The sequence below is a fragment of the Oncorhynchus kisutch genome, linkage group LG20 (assembly GCF_002021735.2).
Source record: "Oncorhynchus kisutch isolate 150728-3 linkage group LG20, Okis_V2, whole genome shotgun sequence".
Taxonomy (NCBI): Eukaryota; Metazoa; Chordata; class Actinopteri; order Salmoniformes; family Salmonidae; genus Oncorhynchus; species Oncorhynchus kisutch.
In genome coordinates this window covers 52210453-52227081 of record NC_034193.2, presented here as the reverse complement: position 1 = coordinate 52227081, position 16629 = coordinate 52210453, and the positions used below count along the sequence as shown (strand labels likewise).

General features: G+C 45.4%; 2 protein-coding genes across 3 annotated transcripts; both read right to left on the bottom strand.

Moving 5' to 3' along the window:
- Positions 1–1044: 1044 nt before the first annotated feature.
- On the bottom strand, positions 1045–10390 carry LOC109877298 (dnaJ homolog subfamily A member 3, mitochondrial-like). 2 transcript variants are annotated; one of them, XM_031799428.1, is made up of 12 exons: positions 10141–10389; positions 9550–9689; positions 9242–9325; positions 8775–8990; positions 8011–8163; positions 6798–6945; positions 6581–6645; positions 6298–6426; positions 4134–4249; positions 3491–3588; positions 3103–3244; positions 1045–1785 (listed from the first exon to the last, which is right to left on the bottom strand). In XM_031799428.1, the coding sequence occupies exons 1-11, from the start codon at positions 10343–10345 to the stop codon at positions 3117–3119; spliced, it is 1482 nt and encodes a 493-aa protein (XP_031655288.1). In that variant the 5' UTR covers positions 10346–10389; the 3' UTR covers positions 1045–1785; positions 3103–3116. The 2 variants fall into 2 exon arrangements, with proteins under 2 accessions (XP_031655288.1, XP_031655289.1); XM_031799429.1 differs by lacking the exon at positions 3103–3244 and having other exon boundaries at positions 10141–10390.
- A 787-nt stretch (positions 10391–11177) lies between these two features.
- Positions 11178–13131, bottom strand: LOC109877290 (GTPase IMAP family member 4-like). Its single transcript, XM_020469579.2, has 3 exons — positions 13018–13131; positions 12573–12757; positions 11178–12170 (listed from the first exon to the last, which is right to left on the bottom strand). The coding sequence occupies exons 1-3, from the start codon at positions 13031–13033 to the stop codon at positions 11178–11180; spliced, it is 1194 nt and encodes a 397-aa protein (XP_020325168.2). The 5' UTR covers positions 13034–13131.
- Between the last annotated feature and the right edge of the window lie 3498 nt (positions 13132–16629).

Sequence of the window (16629 nt, the reverse complement as noted above, 5' to 3'; positions counted from 1 at the left end):
ACGGTCAGAAACAGACTCAATGAAGGTGGTATGAGGGCCCGACATCCACAGGTGGGGGTTGTGCTTACAGCCCAACACCGTGCAGGACGTTTGGCATTTGCCAGAGAACACCAAGATTGGCAAATTCGCCACTGGCGCCCTGTGCTCTTCACAGATGAAAGCAGGTTCACACTGAGCATGTGACAGACGTGACAGTCTGGAGACGCCGTGGAGAACGTTCGTTGGTGGGTCAGTCATCGTGTGGGGTGGCATTTCTTTGGGGGGCCGCACAGCCCTCCATGTGCTCGCCAGAGGTAGCCTGACTGCCATTAGGTACCGAGATGAGATCCTCAGACCCCTTGTGAGACCATATGCTGGTGCGGTTGGCCCTGGGTTCCTCCTAATGCAAGACAATGCTAGACCTCATGTGGCTGGAATGTGTCATCAGTTCCTGCAAGAGGAAGGCATTGATGCTATGGACTGGCCCGCCCGTTCCCCAGACCTGAATCCAATTGAGCACATCTGGGACATCATGTCTCGCTCCATCCACCAACGCCACACCAGACTGTCCAGGAGTTGGCAGATGCTTTAGTCCAGGTCTGGGAGGAGATCCCTCAGGAGACCATCCGCCACCTCATCAGGAGCATGCCCAGGCATTGTAGTTAGGTCATATAGGCACGTGGAGGCCACACACACTACTGAGCCTCATTTTGACTTGTTTTAAGGACATTACATCAAAGTTGGATCAGCCTGTAGTGTGGTTTTCCACTTTTAATTTTGAGTGTGACTCCATTGATAATGTGTGATTTTGTTGTCAGCACATTCAACTATGTAAAGAAAAAAAAATTTTTATAAGAATATTTCATTCATTCAGATCTAGGATGTGTTATTTTAGTGTTCCCTTTATTTTGAGCAGTGTAGTATATCTACTACTTTGTTACTATGTTTTCCGATTGCTGCCAAATAACTAAACACGGTCCACCTCCACCTCTACTGTACTCCAGAAGGGTTTACAGATGCACTGATACAACTACGATTATCAACTACATTTACCACAATTAACCATTTTTATGTATGATGAAGTTGTATTTTATTATCAAAGCCTTGCACAGCTGTTGTCCCTTACACATACAACACCACAATGACAATACAACTAAATGCATCAGCCTTTATCAGACCACAACATGATGCCAATGGGTGTGTTCTAGACACATTCTGCACAGATTATACAAACACTCTCTTATGGACGTGTTTCCTGAGACACTTCTCCAGACCAGCCATTGTAAGATCAGGGCCCGTATTCATAAAGCGTCTCATAGTAGGAATGCTGATCTGGGATCAGTTTGGCCTCCGATAAAAATGAATGGACAACGGGGAACTGATCCTAGATCAGCACTCCTACTCTGTATACAGGTCCTGATCATCTGTGCAGAATTTGTGTATCTGAAACACACTCAGTGTGAAAAGCTTTCTCAAATTATTGTCTTTGCTTCTTCTCCTCGCTTCTCTTTGCAAATCTTCTCCTGTACTCCTTGCTGACGTCCATTTTGAATCCCCTCCAGGTAAAACACGTTTTTAGTTCCTCAACACCTGTGTCATTTGGGACTGAACAGTGTGGCAGGGCTTGGCTTTCTTGGTGGCCCGTTCTGTGTCTAAATGGATGATCTTACAACAAATCCAAACCCCTCAATTTCTCTACCTCCCTCTTTTTCTCCCTCTATCCAGGCGTTAGGTGAGGGAGGGTAGTGAGCGGGACGGAGTGCCAGTCGCTTACCTTCTCCCATTATTGTCCTGTTGATCTCTTACCTGGGGAGAGGAAATGGGGGGGAACGAGGTCAGACAAATGCTTCCAAAAGTGACTATATTAGTCAGGGTTAGTGGGAGACATCTACAGGTGTGAGGCTGGTTCTATAGAACAGGCCTAAGCAGAGGAATGAGCAGCAGGTATATCTAGACCTATATACTATCTACTATAGGACAGACCTAAGCAGAGGAATGAGCAGCAGGTATATGTAGACCTATATACTATCTACTATAGGACAGACCTAAGCAGAGGAATGAGCAGCAGGTATATCTAGACCTATATACTATCTACTATAGGACAGACCTAAGCAGAGGAATGAGCAGCAGGTATATCTAGACCTATATACTATCTACTATAGGACAGACCTAAGCAGAGGAATGAGCAGCAGGTATATCTAGACCTATATACTATCTACTATAGGACAGACCTAAGCAGAGGAATGAGCAGCAGGTATATCTAGACCTATATACTATCTACTATAGGACAGACCTAAGCAGAGGAATGAGCAGCAGGTATATCTAGACCTATATACTATCTACTATAGGACAGACCTAAGCAGAGGAATGAGCAGCAGGTATATCTAGACCTATATACTATCTACTATAGGACAGACCTAAGCAGAGGAATGAGCAGCAGGTATATCTAGACCTATATACTATCTAGTATAGGACAGACCTAAGCAGAGGAATGAGCAGCAGGTATATCTAGACCTATATACTATCTACTATAGGACAGACCTAAGCAGAGGAATGAGCAGCAGGTATATCTAGACCTATATACTATCTACTATAGGACAGACCTAAGCAGAGGAATGAGCAGCAGGTATATCTAGACCTATATACTATCTACTATAGGACAGACCTAAGCAGAGGAATGAGCAGCAGGTATATCTAGACCTATATACTATCTACTATAGGACAGCCACAATGCAGGTTGGAGGAGTGATCTGTTAGAGTGTGTTTATATTCTGGCATTTTGCAGATTTAAAGCTAATTGTCTTGCAATCCTATTAATTTTGCCATGTCTATTGTATATTATTATATGTGATGTATACCCGTGGCCTCCCTGACGACCCCTAGAGAGTGCCCACCCCACAGTTTGGGAACCACTCTACTATAGGAACCACTCTACTATAGGAACCACTCTACTATAGGAACCACTCTACTATAGGAACCACTCTACTATAGGAACCACTCTACTATAGGACAGCTACACCACAGGTTGGAGAAATGTATATGTTAGTGTGTGTGTACTCTGAAGGTATAGTATTCATGCTAGTCAGACTAACACACATTACACAGCTAGTGTTTAGGGTGTACCTGAGGTGTGGCTGTCAGCTAAACATTTTCTTTATTTTGGAAAGGATGCCGCCCTCCTCTTCTTCTTCTTTCTTCTTCTCCTGCCCCTCTGTTCTGCCCTGTCCTGCCCCAGACTCAGAGCTCTGACCACTCCTGCCCCCACCTTGACAAAAACAGGTACTACATGCATCAGCCCAAATACGACCCATGTTTGCATGTTTTAACACGTGTGTGCTTGGCGTGCGTTTGAGATGTTTGAATCCTTATTTGCTGTAATGTGATTTGTAGATGAAGTAAAGCATTTAAAATGTGTGTGTGTTGAGAGGGGACAGGCTAGCAGTGGCAGGAGAAGACAAGGTGATCTGGATGTGGAACGATATAGTATAATTCCCAGGTATAAACAACCTACCTGTGGTAGCAGCAGTGACTCCGTTGACAGTCCCCTCCACGTCAGTCTCCTCCTCTGCATAACTCAGCAGCAGGGAGCGCTGTCGCCGGGTTAACTTCCTACAGTGGTAGAAGACCAGAGGGATGGTTAATAACACACTATTTTAACCGTGAAGCGCTGTCGAGGGGTTAACTTCCTACAGTGGTAGAAGACCAGAGGGATGGTTAATAACACACTATTCTAACCGTGAAGCGCTGTCCACGGGTTAACTTCCTACAGTGGTAGAAGACCAGAGGGAGGGTTAATAACACACTATTCTAACCGTGAAAAGGGGAAAGCAGCAGTCTCACAAAACCATGCTAGATAGACAACAGGCAGAGTAATGTGAACAGGTCTGTGTCAACGTCAGACTCTCCACCAGATGGCGCCGACAGACACGTCACACTGTTTCTAGTTCCTATGGGATTATGTGTGTATTATGTGTTTCATATTGTATTGTTAGGTATTACTGCACCGTTGGAGCTAGAAACACAAGCATTTTGCTTCTCTTTCGACAACATCTGTAAATCTGTGTATGTGACCAATAAAACTAGATTTGATTTGTGTGTGTTTCTGGGAGTGTGTGTCCCCGCACATGTCTGTGTGTGTGTTCTTTCTCTCTTACTTAGGTACTCTGATCTTGATGTGAACGTAGTGATCTCCATAACTATAGCTGTTCATCCTCTGGATCCCCTTTCCCTGAAGACGGATCTTCTGGTCGGCCTGGCAACCTGGAGGGATCTACAAAACAGAGGGCAGTGGTTCGGTCAATCCAGTCTCTTTTCACATCTGCCAGTGTGTCTAGCGACAAGCCAAGTAGACCCTTCAGCTTGGACAAGCAAGACTAAGGTCAGTATAACGTGTATCTAATGTCCTATATCCAGATGGTTGTCAGATTGACTAGGTCAGTGTAATGTATCTAATGTCCTATCCAGATGGTTGTCAGATTGACTAGGTCAGTGTAATGTATCTAATGTCATATCCAGATGGTTGTCAGATTGACTAGGTCAGTGTAATGTATCTAATGTCATATCCAGATGGTTGTCAGATTGACTAGGTCAGTGTAATGTATCTAATGTCATATCCAGATGGTTGTCAGATTGACTAGGTCAGTGTAATGTATCTAATGTCATATCCAGATGGTTGTCAGATTGACTAGGTCAGTGTAATGTATCTAATGTCATATCCAGATGGTTGTCAGATTGAAAGGTGTGGTAATGAAATACATACTGAACAAAATGACACCCAAACATTGAAATACTTCATGTAGATAAACTCAACAGTCAGTTCCTTTTCACATGGATGCCTATAATGTATAGTCCCTGTGACCGGGCAGAAACTTATTTCTCTCTCCTTCCATCCCTCCTGCCCCCTTTTCCCTCCCTCGCACCTGTATACACTCACCTCGTACCGGGTCAGACCCCCTTTTCCCTCCCTCGCACCTGTATACACTCACCTCGTACCGGGTCAGACCCCCCTTTTCCCTCCCTCGCACCTGTATACACTCACCTCGTTCCCGGGTCAGACCCCCCTTTTCCCTCCCTCGCACCTGTATACACTCACCTCGTACCAGGTCAGATCCCCCTTTTGCCTCCAGAACAGCCTGAATTCTTTGGGGTATTCTACAATGTGTCAGAAACATTCCACAAGGATGTTGGTCCATGCTGACGCGATGGCATTATGCAGTTACTGCAGATTGGACTGGTGGCACATTCATGCTGCAAACATCTCGTTCCAACTCATCTCAAAGATGCTCTGTAGGGTTGAGGTCTGGGGACTGTCCAGGCCACTCAACTAAACTGAACTCGCTGTCATGTTCCAGGTGATGTTTTTCCACTCCTCAAGTGTCCACATGCCCACAGGAGCTGCTTTTCCTGTTTTTTAGTTGATAGGAGTGGAACCTGGAGTGGTCGTCTGCTGCAATAGCCTATCAGTGACAAGGATCAACGATTTGTGCGTTCCAAGATGCCGTTCTGCGCCGTTATTTGTATGTTTGTGGCACACCTGATAGCGTGCACAATTCTTGCTATTCTCCTTTCGACCTCTCTCATCAACGAGCTGTTTCAGCCGAGTAGACTGCAGCTGACTGGATGTTTTTTGTTTGTCGCACCGTTGTGCGTGAAAAGCCCAGGAGGGCGGACGTTTCTGAGACACTGGATCCGGTGCGCCTGGCACCGCCGATCATACCACACTCAAAGTCCCTTAGGTCACTCCTTTTTACCCAGTCTAACGTTTAATCCAACAGACAATTAATGCCTTGATGCCCTTCTGCCTGCTTTATATAACAAGCCACGGCCACGTGACTCACTGTTTGTAGGAGCGATTCAGTTTGGTGAACAGTGTGGTGTACCTACAAACTGGCCGTGAGTGTCTGTGCCCGGGCAGAGCCCCCCAGAATAGCCTGGCCTACAGAGATCTAACTCTTTCTCCCACCTGTATATCTATGGTGTTGTAGAGTCCCTGTGCCCAGGCAGAGCCTCCCAGTATAGCCTGGCCTACAGAGATCTAACTCTTTCTCCCACCTGTATATCTATGGTGTTGTAGAGTCCCTGTGCCCGAGCAGAGCCCCCCAGTATAGCCTGGCCTACAGAGATCTAACTCTTTCTCCCACCTGTATATCTATGGTGTTGTAGAGTCCCTGTGCCCAGGCAGAGCCTCCCAGTATAGCCTGGCCTACAGAGATCTAACTCTTTCTCCCACCTGTATATCTATGGTGTTGTAGAGTCCCTGTGCCCAGGCAGAGCCTCCCAGTATAGCCTGGCCTACAGAGATCTAACTCTTTCTCCCACCTGTATATCTATGGTGTTGTAGAGTCCCTGTGCTCTAGCAGAGCCCCCCAGAATAGCCTGGCCTACAGAGATGTGGACATCAGAGTGGATGTTGATCCCATCACGTCTGAACACTGGACTCCTCTGGACCTGGAGAGAAGAAGGAGATACCGGACCATCAGAACCATCACAAATATAACAGTGTCATAATAAGTGTCTCACAAATGAGAAAAATACAATTGTTTCCCCAATGTTTTTAATATTGGATAGGGTAAACAACTAGCTAAATGCTGTCCATACTTACTCTAAATGTGATGTGGATTTCCTTCTTCCCCACTGGCATTCGTACAGTCTGTCCATTGTCTACTCCTGCAAGACAACAGTATAAAACAACATCAGTCCATGTCTGAAGTCAATCTGCATTTTCATCGAATCATTGAACAACTGTCTCCTCGTATCCTGGCCCAACCAGAGACACACACAGTCAGTCAGTGTCTCTCTCTCACACCCCTCTCTCTCACCTGCGGGTACAGGCACGGTGACGGTCTGTCTCTGTTTGGTCTGCCCCGAGCCGCGACACATCACACAGGGCGTGGTCACGATGGAGCCCCGCCCACCACAGCGTCGACACGTAGAGCGCATCATGAAGAGACCGTTGTTTATAGACTCCTACAGGGGGCAGCACAGAGACCAACATTAAGATGATCAGACATTTTTAACATGGCTATTACTACACTATAATGATAATAAAATGTGCCTTACGTTATGGGAGTGCGGATCAAAAAAGTTAAGCCCTGAAGTAAATTGAGTAGATAGTGAATTTAGAATGGCTACTGCCTCCCTGAGATGTTTTATAAAAGGGATACGGTCATGGTGGAGACAACCATGTAAAATCTCAGGGCCTGTACTCAAAGTAGCAGTTCTGATCTAGGATCAGTTTCGCCTTTTAAATCATAATAAATCATTGTGTAACGCTTTGGGAATTACAGGCCCTGGTCCCTGACGGCGACAGTAGGTTGACACCACTCACCATGCCGGTGCCGTTACAGCAGTGACAGTAGGTTGACACCACTCACCATGCCATTACAGTAGTGACAGTAGGTTGACACCACTCACCATGCCTGTGCCGTTACAGTAGTGACAGTAGGTTGACACCACTCACCATGCCGGTGCCGTTACAGTAGTGACAGTAGGTTGACACCACTCACCATGCCGGTGCCGTTACAGTAGTGACGGTAGGTTGACACCACTCACCATGCCGGTGCCTTTACAGTAGGTTGACACCACTCACCATGCCGGTGCCTTTACAGTAGGTTGACACCACTCACCATGCCGGTGCCGTTACAGTAGTGACAGTAGGTTGACACCTCACCATGCCGGTGCCGTTACAGTAGTGACAGTAGGTTGACACTACTCACCATGCCGGTGCCATTACAGTAGTGACAGTAGGTTGACACCACTCACCATGCCTGTGCCGTTACAGTAGTGACAGTAGGTTGACACCACTCACCATGCCGGTGCCGTTACAGTAGTGACAGTAGGTTGACACCACTCACCATGCCGGTGCCGTTACAGTAGTGACAGTAGGTTAACACCACTCACCATGCCGGTGCCGTTACAGTAGTGACAGTAGGTTGACACCACTCACCATGCCGGTGCCGTTACATTAGTGACAGTAGGTTGACACCACTCACCATGCCGTTACAGTAGTGACAGTAGGTTGACACCACTCACCATGCCGGTGCCGTTACAGTAGTGACAGTGCTGGACCTTGGTTCCTGGCTCGCTACCTTTACCATCACATCTCTGACAGGCACCGTCCAGGTTCACTGTCATCTCCTTGTTCACTCCCTTAGCTGCCTGGGTGAACGTCAGCTCCATCACAAACTGAGAGAGAGGGGGAGGGGACAGAGAGGGAGGGGAGAGAGAGGGAGGGAACAGAGAGACAGGAAAGGGGAGAGAGAGGGAGGGAACAGAGAGACAGGAAAGGGGAGAGAGAGGGAGGGAACAGAGAGACAGGAAAGGGGAGAGAGAGGGAGGGAACAGAGAGACAGGAAAGGAGAGAGAGAGGGAGGGAACAGAGAGACAGGAAAGGAGAGAGAGGGAGGGAACAGAGAGACAGGAAAGGGGAGAGAGAGGGAGGGAACAGAGAGACAGGAAAGGGGAGAGAGAGGGAGGGAACAGAGAGACAGGAAAGGAGAGAGAGGGAGGGAACAGAGAGACAGGAAAGGGGAGAGAGAGAAAAGGGTAAAGAGATGGAGGTATAGTTGGAGAAATGGAGGAAGGTAATAAGGTGTGAGAGCGAGGGAGAAAGAGTTACAGATTAAACCATATGGCTGAATATGAATAACTGAGCAGAGGCTCTAAACATTCACATGAAATCATGGAACGTTGCTGTTAATTACAACTTGTACATTCTACCAGTTCTATTTCTATACCGAATCATGAAACTTGTTATAACCGGGTTATTAATCTGTTATAACATGTTATAACCACACCTCTGGCCTCTGTTCAAACATGCTGTTGAAGTCTCCGAAACCCTGCGCTCCTGTGAACTCCCCGAAGATCTTCCTGAACATTTCCTCTGGGTCGACGCTGGCCCCCCCGGCCCTCCAGTACTGCTGTCCCCCCGCCCCCCCTCCCGCCTGGCTGGGGTCGAAGCCTGCCGCCCCGTACGTGTCATACTGCTTCCTCTTGACCTCGTCACTCAGCACCTTGGGGGAACAGCATCAGGAACAATATCCTAGTCATTGCTAAGGGGTTGTATGTCACTGTCAATCTACAGATAATATAGAAGAGACTAGAAGTTGCTCAAATAGGTACAGATCTAGGGTCAGCTCCTCATCAGATCCTATGCCTGGCTTGGCAGAGCATTTTGATATATTGGAAATGTAATTATTGGCCAGTCAAAAACATGCAGGACTTGAATTTGTAGAATTAGGCCAGGGACCAATTGAATGCTGACCTCGTAGGCTTCTGCCAGCTTGGCAAACTTCTCCTTGGCCTGAGGGTCATCCTGGTTGGTGTCTGGGTGGTACTTCTTAGCCATCTGGAATAGGATAGACCAATGGTATTATATAGCCTACCCAGCTGATTTCACTGGACAAGGCCGGCCATGTACTATTTCAATGTTTACAAATGAAGTTTGAATCAATGTTCATGAACATTCTAGAACTCCATAATGACAACAGTCTAGGCCTATATTTCTGCAACAACAACCCGCACAGCAACAGAGCTACAGGTGCAAGCTCTCCTAATAGACAACCCTCTCACCTGATAGTAGGCTTTCTTGATCTCTTTCTGAGTGGCTGTGCGAGGCACCCCCAGAACATCATACAAGTCCTGTTTGTTAGCTGAGGAGCAGCTGGTGTGGAAGGAGTGACTACTGCTGACAACATGGTGGGACCTCAGTCCTGTGGAGAGAAGGAGATATGAGCTGCGTCAAAGACGCATAACTTCTGTCCTTGTATTGAAGCAGAGCATTCTGGGTAATGGTGTTTGGCATGTCTGTGTTAGACATAGCTAACTAGCTCGACAAATAATGAGAATAATGCATTTCGAAGTGTACTGTACTAGCTAGCTAGCTGTACGGACTAGCTAGTTAATAGTTAACTACCAGTGCAGACACTGTAGATTGTGTCATGTACATATTGTGCTTGAGGACAGTTAACGTTACATCATGCACGTCCAGCTACTGCACATTGTTGTTGCAGCTGTACCGACCAAGTGTCTAATGTCTGATCGCGACATGAAAACACAAAAACGACATTTACAGAATGATTGACAAAACAAATATCTTTCTATAGCAACAAACTACTACCTAGGTTTACTGACACGAACTCCAGACAGTCCTTCCTCTCTCACCTGTGAGTCTCAATGTCACTGCATTTTCAGGTCTCAAACAGCCAAAGTCGCCCCCTATCCTGCACTGTTGTATCCCCAAGATCGCCGTGGCACAGGTTTCTCCATGTCTAGCCGAGGCAAGCAGCGACCAAGCCCGACGGTGGCCAGAAGACAGTCCTACAGAGTTGAGTAAACGTGCATTGCAGATAGCCACTAAGGACGCCATCTTTGCATCGCTACAGAGGCCGGCGGTGCACTGCGCATGTGCGGGATATAGGATATATATTGGACACCGCATCTCAGTGCAAGAGGCGTCACTGCAGTACCTGGTTTGATCAAGGCTGCATCACTTCCGGTCGTGTAGGCCGTCATTGTAAATAAGAATTTGTTCTTAATAACTGACTTGCCTAGTTAAATAACGGTAAAATAAAAGCTATAAAGGTACAGGTCAGAGGGGCAAGGCAAGCACTGAAATACAATGTTTTATTTCTCTGATTATTTGCATCTTTCTAAGTGATTATGGAGCTGCAGTATTGTTTTGTTATTATTTGGATTCATCTTTATTGAATTCAAGTTCAGCATGGTAAGCATATGATTAATGCATGAATGATACGTGGTAAAGTTATTTGTTTATTCTCTAGTCCTATGATGAATTAGTAACACATATTTAACAGTTAATCATGCAACAACCTGACACACAATATCATCAACATTCATTGATTTGTTTAAAATGCATCATAGAATGTCATCCATAAAAAATAATGTATTAAATTAATGTAGCCAATAGCTAGAATCTATAGATAATTTCCAGCACCCTTTTAATCACATGTTCCTTTCCTCCAAGCTCCTCTCCTCTTTTTCCTGATATTCCCGATATTCCCCAACTTCTGCATCATTCCTTTAAACTGTTGACCCATGTCAACCCCTCCCTCTGTGCTTCCCTCTGGAATCTCTCTCTCCTTCATCCCCCTTTCATGCCCCCTTCACAAACTCCTTCCCTCCCTTCTCTTTCCTGCCCCCTTCACAAACTCCTTCCCTCCCTTCTCTTTCCTGCCCCTTCACAAACTCCTTCCCTCCCTTCTCTTTCCTGCCCCCTTCACAAACTCCTTCCCTCCCTTCTCTTTCCTGTCCCCTTCACAAACTCCTTCCTTCTCTTTCCTGTTCCCTTCACAAACTCCTTCCTTCTCTTTCCTGTTCCCTCTCTTCTCTGTCTTTTTCATGTTGTTTTTCAGTCTTTCTAGCTGTTCCCTGAAGTTCTGAAGCTCCCACTCTTCTTCTCCCTTCTCCCGACACATCTGTCTATGCTTGTGTTTCTGATTGGTAACCATTTCATCCACCATCCTCCCCAACTCCTCCCTAAACCTCTGCACGCCCTCTCTGCTCTTATGGTCCTCCTCGACTGCTCTCACTCTTTTTAGGGCAAGCTTGTCAACTAACCTGTCCAACTCATATATAAAGCTCAGTGCCTCTACCTCCATGCCACTGTCTCTTTCTTTCTCCATCTGCTTCAACAAGAGCTCATCTTGAAGCCTCGCTAGCTTCTCTCTGAAGATCCTGTGTTCCAAATTCTCCACATTCACTTGCATTCTCTCCCTTTCATTGATCCTTTCCTTAAGTCTGATAAAGCCATCCAATAGGCCCTTAAGCTGCTCCCTAAACTCCACCAATAGCGGTTGAGCTTCTTGGTGCATCTCCACGGTGTAGCAGGGGTCTGTTCCCTGATCCAAAATGGAGTCGACCTTTCCCAGTAACCCTGTGACTTCCAGCTCTTCACCAATGCTCTTTGGGCAGACGTGAAAACGTCCCCCGCACTCCTCAACCAGCCTCTGGGCCTCTCTCTCCTTCAGTAGATCCTCAAGACTATCCTTCTGCTCCAGCTCGTAGGTAAAGAGGACCTGAGTGAAGCCATGGGCCTTCTCTCCGAACATCCTTCGGATGCATTGAGCCCCTCTTCTCTCCTGCTCTGTGAGACGACCCAACGGCGCCACCAGGAGAAAAGAGTGGATCCCCTTGGAACACTCAGACAGGGACAGACACTCCATAGCCCAGTCCTGTAGATAAGTTGTCACAATTTATTTGAAGTGCCTTTCACAGTGGGTAAATCTCAATTATATTTCCTTTATTCCTCACGTCCTCCCTCCTTGTCTCCTTCTCAAAGCAGATTGGAGCAGAAGATCTGGTGTTCCCCCAATGTATTTTCAGAATGAGGCAAGGGGATGTGACAGGTGGAATCAAGGATGTACAATTGAGATTCACCCAGTCTCAACACACTACAGAGAAAAACATATATAAGAACAAGAAACAACAACAGAGAAATCCAAAACAGACAAACAGCAGACACAAAAACATGGGTCCTTGCTATCTGGGATCCTTGGGACGTGTGTCAAGGCAGACACAAGCACAGCATGACAACGCAGACACAAGCTCAGCAGACTATGCCACACCACACTCACCTGTAGCGCCCCCTGGCTCTGGGTGGTGGTTACTGCACCAGGCATGTTTACCACAGAGAGGGGGCGTCCTGAGATGGTGCCTGTAGTAACCCAGAGTCTGGTGGTCCCCAGGGGCTTCTCTTCGCCTCCTTCCAGGGCAGCCCATGATATAGCCCCAGGGTTGCCGATGACAACCAATGTGCGTTCTGGACACAAAAGAGGGAAGGATTTAGTGCTATTAAGGATGGAATATTCTACAAGTTGTCTGCCAGGGGTAATCTGAACACTGTTTAGACTTGACTTTTACACATTAAGAAAATAAAGCAAACATTATAATGGGTGTCAGCTTGTGTACGATGTCAACATAAGTCTGAGCCAAGGCAAGAGCCGTTTTGACTAGGCTAGTAATCGTGTGTATCTTATATCTTTATATTTAGAGCTAAATAATATACAGAACTAAACTCACCAGATGGGTTTTTCATATTGAATCAACCAAACCACATTCACTTCAAATGCCCCTTCAACTACCTTTTACCAGCAGTTCTCAAGTACTGACAGGTTTTTGACGTCTCGCCTAGGAATCTGTACTTTGTACAATGGCAGTAATATAAAACATGAATAGCAGTAATATAAAACGAATGTTTTGAATAAATCTGGCCAATGAATGACTTGGGGCAATAAACAGCCAAAGGCATAAATGAGTAAACCTTTAGGTAAAATATGTTCAGATGTGATTAAAGCAAACAGGTTGACTATAGCTGTTTGGTGAGAAAGATATGCAATTTGATACTTTCAATGAAACCAAAGGTCTTGGACATGAAGCTTAATGCTGTTTGGATATTGTGCTTTAAGAGGACGCTGGTTATGGTAACAAGCGGATCAGTAAAAAAATGGTCTTACTATAGTATCTAAACCAGAGTCCTTTCTGGGCATGGTGGCTCTAGTCCAGGCTGGTGGGAGGAGCTATAGGAGGACAGGCTCATGTAATGTCTGGAATGGAATAAATAGAACTGTATAGAACAGATCAAGCATATGGAAACCACATGTTTGACCAAGTTCCCTTTTCTACATTCCGGCCATTACATTGAGAGTGTCCTCCTATAGCTCCTCCCACCAGCCTCCCACCAGCTATCCAGAGGTGTAAATTATTGAAGTAAAAATACTTTAAAGTACTACTTAAGTTTTTTTGGGGGGGGTATCTTTACTTTACTATTTATATTTTACTTTTTACTTTTACTTCACTACAAAGAGTGTACTTTTTACTCCATACATTTTCCCTGACAGCCAAAAGTACTCGTTGAATGCTTAACAGCACAGGAAAATGGTCTGATTCATGCACTTATCAAGAAAATATGCCTGGTCATCTAAGGAATTTAAAATGATTTATACTTTAACTTTTGATACTTAAGTATATTTTAGCAACATATTTAAAACTAAAAGTAGTATTTTACTGGGTGACTTGTATTTTTATTTGAGTCATTTACAACAGGTACAACAGAGCCCTTAACCAACAACACATTTTTAAGAAAATACCTCAAAAAAAGCAAGAGATAAGAATAACAAATAATTAAAGACCAGCAGTAAATAACAATAGCGGGGCTATATACAGGGGGTACCGGTACAGTCAATGTGCGGAGGCACTGGTGTTGAGATAATTGAGGTAATATGTACATGTAGGTAGAGTTATTAAAGTGACTATGATAGATAATAACAGAGAGTAGCAGCAGCAGCCTGTTGTATTCGGCACATGGTACAAATACAATTTGAGAACTTTTTTCACCACTGCAGTCACCACTGCAGTCACCACTGCAGTCACCACTGCTCTAAATTTACTGAATGCTCTTCCTTGTTTTCAACTCACTGTCACCTCCCATTCCAACCACTAGATGGCGATACTTTGCCACAAATAATCCATCCCATTCAAAACCAATGCTATTGACAATGACCTAAAATAACGCAGATCCATGTGACAATGCTGCAGACGTTTTCCCACAACCTGTAAAATGATCCTGCCAATAACAGACAACCTTGACGTGAAGCAGCCTCACATCAAAACTCAAGATGGTGGCCCGTCACCATGGCAACCATCACATTTAATCCAATCTAATCTCACCATGGATTTGACTGCACGGAATGGACATAAGGCCAGTGAAGGGGTGAGGGGTCAAAGGTCAACAAAAGAAGACACAGATAGATAATAGGTCAGTGATATCTGCAATCCTTGGGATGGCCGTACCCCATTGAAATTGATATTTAAATGGTTAGGGTTAGGTAAGGGTTAAGGGTTAAGGTTAGGGTAAAGGTAGGGGTTAAGGTTTAGGGTAGGGACATCTCAAGGATCGTGGATAGCACTCACCACAGATAATAGGGGGAAAATTAAATTGTCCCATCTGCAGTGAGAGGTCAAGATCAGGTCAGACTGTGTTTTGTGTAGTTGTAAGATGGACCACTACTGAGCAGACGGACCAGTCAAGTTTGATATTGACATGATATTGATAAGGACTGAAAGGTGCTAGGTTTGGGTTGGGCTGTCTCCTGAAAAGAGAAGAAGACTATTCACTCATTGTTTGAGTTCTGGTAGCAAATGTGTGTAATTACATTTTTTATATGATATTATTGAAATACCTTTATTCTGTGGAGGTTTGTTGGGTGTGCATTGCATAGAGATCTTTTTACACAGTGTTATTTTGAACAATCAGCTTGGGCTGTCTTCTCCTATTCACTAACACGACCAGTAAAGTGCTGCGCATTGGCATGAGAAGTAGCAAGTAGGACTCTGAAAGGGATTTCAGAGGAATATATGTCACTATCATGTCAGTGAAAGAGAGAGGTTGTTGAGTAGATGTCACTTGTGACGTGACAAGAGATGAAAGAAAGTTAAACTTCCTTTCTTTCTTTTTTCTCCCTCGCTTCCCTCCCTTTCTCTCTCTCTCTTTCCCTCTGCCATTCCCCTCCATCTCCAAGGCAACCTGCTAAATAGCATCCCAGCTGGGCCTGTCTTGGTGGAATGCATTTTTCAGGAGACGTCTGACATTGGCCACGGACTACTGTAAATATCACACTGAACAACAGGCACAGATTGAGCAACTCTTTAACTCTATCCTCACCATGTTGTGTCTTTAATGCTACAACAAGCAGAATGTTTGGCTGTGTTTAACTCTATCCTCACCATGTTGTGTCTTTAATGCTACAACCAGCAGAATGTTTGGCTGTGTTTAACTCTATCCTCACCATGTTGTGTCTTCAATGCTACAACCAGCAGAATGTTTGGCTGTGTTTAACTCTATCCTCACCATGTTGTGTCTTCAATGCTACAACCAGCAGAATGTTTGGCTGTGTTTAACTCTATCCTCACCATGTTGTGTCTTCAATGCAATCTATAAGATATAGTGTATTATCTGTTAGGTTGGAATCAGGGTGTTTCTCTCACCAAACCTGGTACTTCTGGATGTAGGCCCATAACTGGTTCTGTTTGGGAAACTGTTGAGAATGTTCAACTGTTGTGGGTAAATGCATGGGGTCAAGGGTTTGGGAATTGGGACGTGTCAGTTGAGCTGGGGGCTGGGCCGGCTGGGTTGCCACTCACTCTGATCCATATTCTCCCCGTCCCTCCACTCTCCACCCGTCATTAGCCTACACCCCGCTGTGATGTCATAAAGATCAAAGTGTCGGCGGGGAGGGTTCAGCCCTAAACGTTCCATCAACCCTGTAGTTGACTGTTGCTTGTAATGACCGTGTTTGGGGTAATGAATGACGGCAGTAAACGGCCATACATCATTCTCTCTGTGACAGAGGGCAGCCCAGCTATCCATAACCTCAGGGCCTAAGCTACATGGGAAAACACTGGTGACCCAGACTACTCTATGCAGCCTAAATGAAGGGTGATACTGTAACATGTGTGAGCAAACGGATCGAAACAGGGTGGGACCTATCTGATTTTTTCCCAATAGAAACTCTCGTTTTCATTGCAAAACGTTTTCTGTTAATGAACCTTATGGTACAGTTAGCTATGGTGAGCACTAATGAATATACCCCTAACAAGGAAAAACTCTGGGCCTTGGTTGTAGCGTAACTCAGA

Bases quoted from the DNA above. Each gene is read 5' to 3' on its own strand.
- LOC109877298 (XM_031799428.1), bottom strand. From the start codon at position 10,345: ATGGCGTCCTTAGTGGCTATCTGCAATGCACGTTTACTCAACTCTGTA. The intron at 9,690-10,140 runs GTGAGAGAGGAA...TTCTCTCCACAG, and splicing joins AGTGACATTGAGACTCACAG to GACTGAGGTCCCACCATGTT. The intron at 8,991-9,241 runs GTCAGCATTCAA...TGTTCCCCCAAG, and splicing joins AGCTGGCAGAAGCCTACGAG to GTGCTGAGTGACGAGGTCAA.
- LOC109877290 (XM_020469579.2), bottom strand. The intron at 12,171-12,572 runs GTGAGTGTGGTG...ACTTATCTACAG, and splicing joins AGAGCCAGGGGGCGCTACAG to GACTGGGCTATGGAGTGTCT.